The 10,819-nt window shown below is 52.6% G+C and overlaps 1 protein-coding gene across 1 annotated transcript in view; it reads right to left on the reverse strand.

Annotated features, from left to right (window-relative positions):
• Positions 1-6,868, reverse strand: part of kcnn3 (potassium intermediate/small conductance calcium-activated channel, subfamily N, member 3) — a gene marked incomplete at its 3' end in the record, with an annotated part of 53,496 nt that extends 46,628 nt beyond the window's left edge. The window contains 7 exon segments of the mRNA XM_084472167.1: positions 5,009-5,524; positions 5,526-5,618; positions 5,621-5,872; positions 5,874-6,049; positions 6,052-6,066; positions 6,069-6,185; positions 6,767-6,868. Of these exon segments, the coding sequence (XP_084328293.1) occupies positions 5,009-5,524; positions 5,526-5,618; positions 5,621-5,872; positions 5,874-6,049; positions 6,052-6,066; positions 6,069-6,147 (1,131 nt within the window). The 5' untranslated portion in view covers positions 6,148-6,185; positions 6,767-6,868.
• Positions 6,869-10,819: the final 3,951 nt, after the last annotated feature.

Below are 10,819 nucleotides of genomic sequence, written 5' to 3' on the forward strand. Positions count from 1 at the left end.
CTGGGAATTGAAGACCTGTTTAAAGGTCCCATGAACATTTCTATTTTATATTTTCTAACATTATAATGAGTTCTCCAGTAGCCTGCCTATGGTCTCCAGTAGCCTGCCTATGGTCCTCAGTAGCCTGCCTATGGTCCTCAGTAGCCTGCCTATGGTCCTCAGTAGCCTGCCTATGGTCCTCAGTAGCCTGCCTATGGTCCCCAGTAGCCTGCCTATGGTCCCCAGTAGCCTGCCTATGGTCCCCAGTAGCCTGCCTATGGTCCCCAGTAGCCTGCCTATGGTCCCCAGTAGCCTGCCTATGGTCCCCAGTAGCTAGAAATGGCGTTCAGTGTAAAACGAGCACTACGAGCACTTCGCCTTTGAAAAAATGGAAGCTCAAACGCGCTGATTTGGAATTGTCCCCGTATGTCGTCATACAGGGACATGTTACCTCCCCTTTCTCTGCTTTGCCCGCCCAGATAATTTGGCCCACCAATGAGACCATGAGCTACGACCGTGCGAGCGCCACGTGTGTGTGTGTGTGTGTGTGTGTGTGTGTGTGTGTGTGTGTGTGTGTGTGTGTGTGTGTGTGTGTGTGTGTGTTGTGTTATTTGGATAACCGTTCTGCTGTTGGTGTTATGGCACATAACACGCAACACAAGGCAAGCTTGCATTTGGTGTAAAGACTAGACTGCGTCTGGTTCTCTGACGTCTCTGGTACTTCCACCAGGAGACTCGTGGTGGGGGTTATCTCAGCCCTATGGTTGAGAAGGAATTGGGGGAAAGGAACTTAGTTTGGCTTTGACTCCGCTGCCCGCTGCCGAGGCACCACCGCCCCGGCAGCGGGCAGCGGGGCTTCCGCGGGAGACAATCGGGGTCAACAATCCCTTTCTCCTCCATGTCGCGGTTCAGTCTACTTCAGATTGATGTGTGTCGTTTGAGATTCATAATATCGTCTGGAGGCACACACAGATTTTGGCCATGATAATATACATTACATGATATAGATATGTATAATATGATATTATTTAGATATAGAGCTCCAGGACTCCCGCCGGAGCACCCGGAGTGTCCTAGAATATTTACAGAACACGGCCAAAAGCTGTGTGCGATACATCCACTGTAAACACGAGCGCATGGTACCGTGGCTGCAAGCTGCCACACCCCCACCCTCCACCTTGACCCACCTCTAAAAACGGCATGTTTGTGGAGAGCTCATCGTGGGACTGGCTCGTAGTGGCTGTAACTCTGCACCAAGGCTGCCCACTAACAGCTATATAAAAGCATTCATAAAGTAGCATGCCATGGGATCTTTAAGAGTCACTAGGGATGGAGCACTAAGAGTAAATTTGGGCACGCAGGAGACACAAAATAATGTGGAGAGTGGAAAGAGAAGGGGAGAGGAGGGAGGGAGGGAGGGGAGGGAGGTGAAGAACAGGAGGGGTGAGGAAAGGAAAGGGGAGAGAGGGATGGAGGGGAGGGAGGGAGGAAGATGGAACAGATAACCACGGTGAAGCTGTGGATGCTGTGAACGACCTGGCCCCCGCTGAACAACAAACAGAAGAGCAGACACGTTCCCCTTTACATCCTACTCCATCTACCTCTCTTCACTGTCAATCTCTCTCTCTCTCTCTCTCTCTCTTACACCACCCCCCCCCCCCCCCCCCCCACACACACACACACACACACTCACTCAGTAGGGGACCACTAGCTGCATGTCACACTACTCTTCCAGCAGGTCCGTGGACAGTGAGGTCCACAGCAGCTGGCCCTTCCCTCAGAATAGATAGGCCCAGCACAGGCCTGTGACCCCGGGCTGCAGAGGGGAGACCCGGCCCTCCACGGCCACATTGAGGAGCAGTAAAAGTGAGACATTGCTCAGAGAGTGACAGGCCACCTGCTAGGGGCCCAGGTGTCAAAGGGCCACTGTTTATTCTGAGATAAAGACATGCGTTTGATCTAGGGCTTTCTTTAACAAACTCATAGCATCAATAATAGAAGCTCATAAAGCTGTTTGAGGTAAGGCCCTGGGTAACATGATCGGGGCTGAACTCAAAGGTCTACGTGTAACTATGAATAGTTTTTATTATTTGCATTGTTACATGGATGTTGTAAACACACATTGTGTGATCCTGACTCACTTTAATGGTATTTCAAAATATACTTTAATGAGGAATTCTGAGATTCTTTCCGATATGATCATGCTTTCCGAGTACGGTGAAGCTAGCTTGCAGATCTCCAGGAGCCTATAGATATTCACAAATACACAGAAGGATTTAACATAGGGCCATGTGACCATTACTATGTGTACTATTAAATCCAAAGTGTTTTAAATCTGCGGAGGAATCAACATATTTCACGTCCTTATGCCGCCTCTCTTTCCAATTTCATTGCGATAAACGACTAATGGAATCGTAACGGGCGAAAATGGTAAAACTCACACACAATATAAAGTCATTAGCTGGTCCTTAGCAGGGCTGGCAGTCTGGGAAGCAAGCTGATCAGAGGCTGTCAGAGGCTTCACACAACCTAAAAGAGGAATATGAAGACATTCCAGCTCCAATATAAAGATGGTAAAAGCCAGTTTAGCTTCCGGATTAGCTTTTAGCACACTGCCGCTACACCCCAGAACGTGACGTGTGACATAGCACTTGGGATGAGCCAGAGGCTGTTAATGTTTGTGTGAACTATGTGAGCATTGTACTTGTGCTGGGGGGGGCTGTGTGTGTCTGTGTGTTTATGAATCTGTGTGTGTGTGTGTGTGTGTGTGTTGTGTTCCAAGAGCCAGAAGATCATTAGTCTCACAGACCAGACTTCTGATTGATCTCTAAAGTCGGAGCAGATGAGCTCAGATCTGGAGGAACTGGCTATCACCTTCTTCCGCTTCATATTTGTTTCGACCAATCATGTTGCTGGAGGTGGGATCTGTAAACGCGTAATTGTCTGACATAAACCCGGCCAGCAGTTTTTGTAAAAAGCTGTAAAAAAGGTTTCGCAAAGGCATCAAATCAACACAGTGTAGACTGACAACTGTAGAAATAAATGTGTAAACCCTTCTGAAAGCATCATCCGCGCCTTCTTTTGTAACATATCCCAGAAACAAAACAGTAAACAAGGCGTGGCTTCCGGCCTCTTTCCGAAGGCTGTGCTACAATACAGCAGGAGTGCTGAGCCGCGATAAGGTTATAGTCAATAATCAATAGAAGGAGAATCCTTCAACAGTTCCCCTCTGGTTCTCTGAGGTCCACAGCCCCACAGGGTCCTCCTCCGCTCAGTCACCTCCCGACGCCCCCGGTCGCCTGGGTCCCCCTAACGCCACACTGGGAGCTCCAACCACGGTCCAATTCAACAGCCATCCTCTCTCCACAATACGCCCGGGAATAAAGGGAACGGGCCTGAGTGGAGATCGGACCATTTGAGATGTGTAGCCGCGACGACCACTTTGTTTATCTTGCAGTGTGCTCTTCTGCAGCAGACTCCATTATCCCAGAATGCTGCCTACCTGAAACCCAACCTGCATACGGTGAGAGGCACTTTCAATCTCTACTCACAAGACAATCAACCACAGCATAGCATGGACGCTGCCTAACTTACTCTGTGTAGTGTACCTTAAACAACTGAGAAGTGCAATGGAAGGGATCTTGTACAGCCTATTTCAATAGGCTGTACAATAGATAGAAGGATATTAAGAATAACATTTGTTTACATGATCTTCCACCCTGTTCTCCAACGTGTAAACAGAACTATTCTCCATCCACTTGAAGCACACACTCCAACATCAACCCTGATGTCCTCTCCCTGTGGGGGGCTAGTCAATCAATAGTACATGCACTAATCACGGCCCTATAGCCCCACAAACAACGCATGTAATCAACACACAATGTTGTCTGATTAATAGGGGAGGCCTAGGGACCCTTAGGAACCCAAATCAGGCTTTTCATTATCACCTCTCCTCTTCAATTCTCTCTCTTTACTGTTTTTTTGCCGCCTTTCATTCCTCTCTTCTTCATATCCACCCCCCATCCCCCCCCCCCAGTCCCAACGCCCACTGGAGGAGCTGGGAGGGAGGGGGGGAGGGAGGGAGGAAGGGAGAGAGGGAGAGAGGGAGGGAGAGAGGGAGAGGGAGGGAGGGAGCAAATGGAGCAAAAGAGACAGAACATATAAAGTGATGAGCGTCTCCGTAGGGGAGAGGGTCAGTGACGTGTGAACTGAACAGAAAGGAGATGAATAAACTGAGCAGGACCGAGTCTGAGGAGGGAGGAAGATGGAGGACGTACTTACATGAATCTGTGTCCCAAAGTAAAAGCGCAGACTGGGACCACGGCGTGGGGGGCAGAGGGGGGAGGAGGAGATACAGGGCAGGGATATGCTCTGTAAACAGACAGCTAATAGGCTGCCTGTACACCCGAGTGTCTGAGCTGTCATTCCCGCAGTGATCAGCGGTGCGGGCATGACAGGTGTGATGAGTGAAAGTAATGTTTCCACCTTACTGCCCAACGAAAGCTAGGGCTGCTGGAGGAGTCTGCTCCAGCAGTGTCCAAAAGTGCAATATACACACATGGTCTCTCTCACACACACTCACACACACACACACACACACACACACACACACACACACACACACACACACACACACACACACACACACACACACACACACAATAAACACACATTAAACCTAGGAGCCTACACATCCTATTACACTCCCCATTACACAGACAAATGAGATCCTGGCCCCTCACCAATAATGTGCGCCCCATGTTCCCCACATTGCATCACCTGCAGCCAGGGCCTCACCAAACACCTCCAGACCATGAGGGCCCTGGTGCGGCACTGTCTCCCGGCGACGTGTGTTACAATCTGCGGCCTTTATGAGTGCATCTCCCCCCTGTGTCCCCGACACAGCCCCTGACCGGACCAGGCTAGCGGCTGTAGCCCCCTGCTGGTGGCTGGCCGCGTGGACAGCGACCCCACCGCGTTAACGCGGGCCGGTGGGAACACATGCATGGGGGGGGTCCCGTCTCCTCACCTTGTTGTACACGCCCCAGGACAGCTCCGTCTCGATCACCATGACGACGATGCCAAACATTCCAAAGATGAGCGCGTAGTCGCTCAGCCGTTTCCTCTTCTCGAACAGCGCCCTGCGGTGGCCCAGTTTGTAGCCAATGTTTTGGTTCTTCCGCTTGGAGGCCTTGGACATGCTGCCCCGGGTCCCGGGGCCCGGGGCCCCCACCACGCCCCCCTGCCTGCTGCCCCCGCTCACGGAGCCCACGGCCGCCCCCGAGCCGCCCAGCGTGCGCCGGCTCTCCACCAGCGCGTGGTTCTGGTGGTAGATGGACATCTGGTTGGACGCGGAGTCGCTGATGTCGTAGCGCCGGGCGTACGGAGAGTCCTCCTTGGACGAGATGACGATCTCGGGCGGGCTCTGGACGGGGGGCAGGTTGCTGGAGGACTGGGACAGGAGGGCGGCCGCCGGGGCGTCCCGCCCGCCGCCGCCGCCCCCGCCCCCGCCCCCGCCGCCGCCGCCGGCCGCCGCCCCCCCCCCCGCCGGCCACGGAGGAGACCCCGCCCTCCTTGGTCTCGCTGCTGCTGTCGGACTCGATGAGGTTGCGGCGGGAGGCGCTGAGCCGGCTCAGCGGCTGGGCTTCATCACGCCGCCCGTGTACTTGCAGGAGCTCATGGCGATCTCGGTGAAGGGGTTGCTGTCGCGGCGGTGCACCAGCGGGCTGGCCTGCCGGTGCTTGCAGCCGCGCTCGCGCTCCATGGAGGGCGAGTGGGAGGAGTAGAAGAGGGCGTTGTAGCCCGGGGAGTTGTCCCCGCTGAGGCTGTGCTGGGAGCCCAGGCAGGAGGACAGCGGCGTGCTGGTGGGGTGCAGGGCGTTGGGGATGGGCGGGCGGCGGCGGGTGCGGCGGGGCCCCGCAGGAGGAGGAGGACAGGGGCAGCTTGGGCAGCGGGGCGGCGCCGGCGCCGGCGCCTGGCGGCGCCGAGGGGGACGGCGCGCCGCCGTTGAGGCGGTCCAGGCTGGCCCCGCCCATGTGGTTGGCGTGGTTGGCCCCGCCGGGGAAGGCGGCGTCATGGAGGGGTGGGCCTGCTGCCGAGGGCCAGGGGGAAGCGGGGGTCCTCGTCCTCGCTGCCCCCCAGCAGCGCCAGACTCAGCGGCGGCTCCATGGCGGCGCAGGTGGTGGCCGGCCGCGCGCACCTGTCGGCTGCAGCAAACACAGAGAACACAGGAGCTGGGCACGGCCACGCAGGACGACGAGAGGAGCAGGTGCATTCAGCACACAGGGGGAGGAGGACACACGCAGGCAGTGGGGACCTCCCGCAGACACATCAGGGGGACACGCTGTGTCAAAGGGCTAGAGAGGGCACAGTCACTCAACGGGAAATCATTCAATTATGGTATTATACAAGAGTCCCTATAAGCTCCCCCCTCCCCACCCTATTTATACTCCCGTAAGCCACGCCCCCCAGCATAACAACGTCATGTCTGTGATTTAAGTTGTTGGCCCGTGGAAGCGGCAAATCCCCGGGCTTCACCAAAAACATTATTTTAGCTCTGAAACAACACAGCCGACAATTGCCCTGCTACATATAAACACCGAAGGCTGCACCGCTACTACCCATGGCTCATTTGTGGATCATATGGACAGCACATTAAATGATCTCAAAAACAAATAACCTACTTTCTGGAGGATACCTTCATGGGCCCTGAACCCCGAATCAACCCCCAGCCCACCTCCCTCCTCCTCCTCCTAACCCCTCCAATCAGTGTCTCCTCTCCCCTTACCTCCGCTCCCTAGTCCTTGGGCTTGGATCAGTGGCTGGATGAAAATAGACTTGGACACTTTTTCTTTTTCATGTTGTCACGGCCATTCCAGCTGTAGCCTCGCTGCTGTCATCACGGCGGTAGGACAGACACGTCAGTTCCCACCGTTGCAAAAATAATTGTCTCTTTAGACGTTTCGCTGCTTCACGGTTTTGTCGTCTTCTGTTTGTAAGATTTTAATGAATATAAAATCGTACCTATATACACGTTGGAGTCAGCGCTTTATGGACGGCACCCATTTCGATCGTGCGAAGGACCAAAGAAAAAAATTATAAACAAGAAAAACCTTCCAACATGTTTGTCGATAATCTACTGTCAAAACCGTGAACCAACCTGTGAATCCGTAATAAAATATGCACTGAGAACGCAAATCACACACGGCGACAAAAAAAAAGACAAACCTGATCAAGTCAAGTGAGATATTGGCGTTCGAATATCAACGCGCGATAAAAAGATCTCAACTCCTCCGACTCATTCAGTCCACTAAATGTAGGGATCGCTCTGTCTCCCGGAGCCGCTCCTCACTCTCCGCAACTTCTCTCCTCTCTCCGCCTCCAGCCTCGCGGGGCTTCTCATTGGACGGAGCAGACAGACACGATGATGAGCGACTAAACAGGTGGTAGCGACGGAGAGATGAATCCTGTACACCGAGTCAGCATTGAATTGGTTTTATTTCACTCGGGCTTCCTGTTCGGTGATTGGCTACCGCTGAATGTATTTACAATGTAACAATATGCTATAAGTACAGTCGTGGCTGCCATGCCGAGTTCAATAGGTCTGGTGTGACGGCGCGGCACCTGTTACACCACACAGCCCATAATAAACCCTATGGATGTTTAACGCTCAGGCTGGCTTTGTAAATAGAGGATTACAACAAAAACAACCACAGCGATGTCGCTTTGGGGAAACACGTTTGGCTTTTATTTTGTGACTTTTATTTAAATGAACATTATATGCGGTATAACAAAGGGCGTACACCACGCAGAGTAGACCTATAAACCCGATGATCCCAGTGAGCCATGAGGGAAATCAAGTCAGCCGTCATGCGCCTGCCTCCGTCCATTGCAATCCTCAGTAGTGCCATAGCGTGGAGATGCAGCTGGCGTCAGTAGAGTGGTGCGGTTATGTTTACCATTGAGTAGGCCCAACAGCCTCATCATTCCCCAAGCAGCATACTTTCAAATCCCAACCCTGGTCTCCCCTCAATGATTAAATAGCCTATCATCAGCATCACTCCCTGTCAATAGCCCCAGTGAATGGAATGATGTGCACATGTTGTTGCAGTGCCCTGGATCTGCCCAAAGGCCGACATGCGACTAGGTGAGAGGTTATTCATTAATGCTTTGTTGTTTAGATATGTCAGAGATTTCACAGAGAGGAACTGGGTTCCACTTAACATAATTGATGATATTGAGAAAAATGGAGGCGTATGAGAGCAAAAGTAGCGTGTGTTGTGTGCGTGTGTGAGAGAGAGAGAGAGAGAGAGAGAGAGAGAGAGAGAGAGAGAGAGAGAGAGAGAGAGAGAGAGAGAGAGAGAGAGAGAGAGAGAGAGAGAGGGAGGGACACTTTTTGCTGAAATTGTCTGTTTAAAACACATGAGATTTAATAAATAGCAATAAAACACTAAATCCCTCAAGACACATTGAATTAGAAACCAATGGTAGTCCTACTGAATATAAACAATACAAATATAGCAAGAAAGACAGTGACGGGAACAGGCACAGCCAGAGGGTGAAAGACGGTGAGATTGCAGGAGGTGGTGAGAGGGCATCGTGGGACGTGAGGCTGTCCCGTACACAACACATAGCATGGAAAAGATGTGAACAAGTGAATAATAGAATAGATAGAGGAATAATGACTGGGAAGGCAGTTGCTATGCCAACCCCAGGGTATACAGAGGAACCCTTCCATCTTATCTCTCTCTCTCTCTCTCTCTCTCTCTCTCTCTCTCCCACTCCTTCCTTTTTAGTGCAACGGCACATCCATGTTTGAGTGACAGGAAATGATATGAATTCTATGAAACTTCTTAGACCGATACACAGATTGAAGATGGAGGGGAGAGGGACAGAGAGAGAGAAAGACACAGAGAGAGAGAAAGACAGAGAGAGAGAGAGAGAGAGAGAGAGAGAGAGAGAGAGAGAGAGAGAGAGGATTTGATGGAGATCAGAATGGCCATCCTCCGCTGTCCCCAGTCAGAACCATTCGATGTGTTTCCCCGTTCGGTCGGCTCTCGGCTCAACTCTCCAAACTCGCCCAGCTGTAATTTTCCGCTATGACACAGGTTATGAGATCACAACAACGTCTGACCTTCTGGCTTCAGAAGGAAACAAAAGCGGCACTAGAGTCCCCATGTGGTTCTACTCTATCGACTCCTGACCACGGTGGGGGGGCCCACGGCCCAGGCAGCCTCCACTCACACCCTCCTCCGGACCACGCTCTGTGAGCCGTCAGTCCGCAGAGGGAGCGTTCCGTCGCCTGTCCTCCTCCCCCTGACAGAACACGTCTACGGCCGCGTCACGCCGCCCGCCGGAGTGGCAGAAGTGATGAGTAAGAGCCCCTCTTCGATACACCACTCGGCTGAACCCTCACTCCATCACAAGCTCCCTAAGTGTTGCCCTACACAGGCTGCCTCATGTCCTAATGGCAGCCATTGCATTAGGCTCCCTGGAACCGCCCACCCCCCCCCCCCCCCCGCCCCGCCAGAAAACCCACCGCTGTCCCCCACCCGCTCATCACTGCAGGCCCCCCCCCACCCTGCCGGAGAGAGGAGAGGAGAGGAGAGGAGAGGAGAGGAGGAAGGAGGAAGGGCAGGAAGGAGAGGAGAGGAGGAAGGGGAGGAAGGAGAGGAGAGGAGAGGAGAGGAGAGGAGAGGAGGAAGGGGAGGAAGGGGAGGAAGGAGGAAAGAGAGGAAGGAGGAAGGGGAGGAGAGGAGAGGAGAGGAAGGGGAGGAGAGGAGGAAGGGGAGGAGAGGAGAGGAGAGGAGGAAGGGGAGGAAGGAGGAAAGAGAGGAAGGAGGAAGGGGAGGAGAGGAGAGGAGAGGAAGGGGAGGAGAGGAGGAAGGGGAGGAAGGAGGAAAGAGAGGAAGGAGGAAGGGGAGGAGAGGAGAGGAGAGGAAGGGGAGGAGAGGAGGAAGGGGAGGAAGGAGGAAAGAGAGGAAGGAGGAAGGGGAGGAGAGGAGAGGAGAGGAAGGGGAGGAAGGGGAGGGAGGGGGATTGGCCAGGTGGGCTGCAGCTCAAGGTGGCTGCAGCTGCTGCTCTATTTAAGGGAGGAACCAGACAACGTACAGAACAACTTTAATGAAAGGAACACACACACACACACACACGCAATCATACACACACATTCTATCATACAAACACACACACACACACACACACACACACACACACACACACACAATCATACACACCTACTCAACAACCTAAAGCTATCTTGTCATGGTTGTTGGACCGATCTCAGACAGATCTGTTATAAACAGGTCAATGTATTCATGATGCTATGATGCTATGCTAAGAGACGGGTTTTTGAAAAATATAAATAATAATGAGTAATTGCAGGAGGCAGCCCAGCAGACTGTATCTGCTCTATAATGAGAATTATAGCAGAGTCATAAAGCCTGTTTCAGACGGGGGCCAAGCAGCACTACACTACAACACGCACTACATCCAGAAGTGCAGAAACAGAACCTTGATTCATTTGTTCTGGATCTTTCATTTGTGTTTCTGCGTTCCTGTGGTCGAGTGTTTTCGTTTACGATCCCCATATGATAATCAATTTGGAAAAATGCATGCAGAAGATGATAAAATAAAGATGATCAAATGCATTATGTTGCATGTTGATAAAACGAGTTTTTAATAATTCCACCCCAATATCTTTGCAACATAAATAACCATGTGTGTCTCCACAGAGGTTCCCATCAGGTCACTGAGGCAGGCTCGCCCTGAGGCAGGGCCTCGGGGCCGGAGGTGGGATAAGGGGGAGTGTGGAGCGGTTACGAGCTACAGCAACCCTAAC

The sequence above is a fragment of the Micromesistius poutassou genome (genome assembly GCF_964030765.1).
Source record: "Micromesistius poutassou genome assembly, chromosome: 8".
Lineage (NCBI taxonomy): Eukaryota > Metazoa > Chordata > Actinopteri > Gadiformes > Gadidae > Micromesistius > Micromesistius poutassou.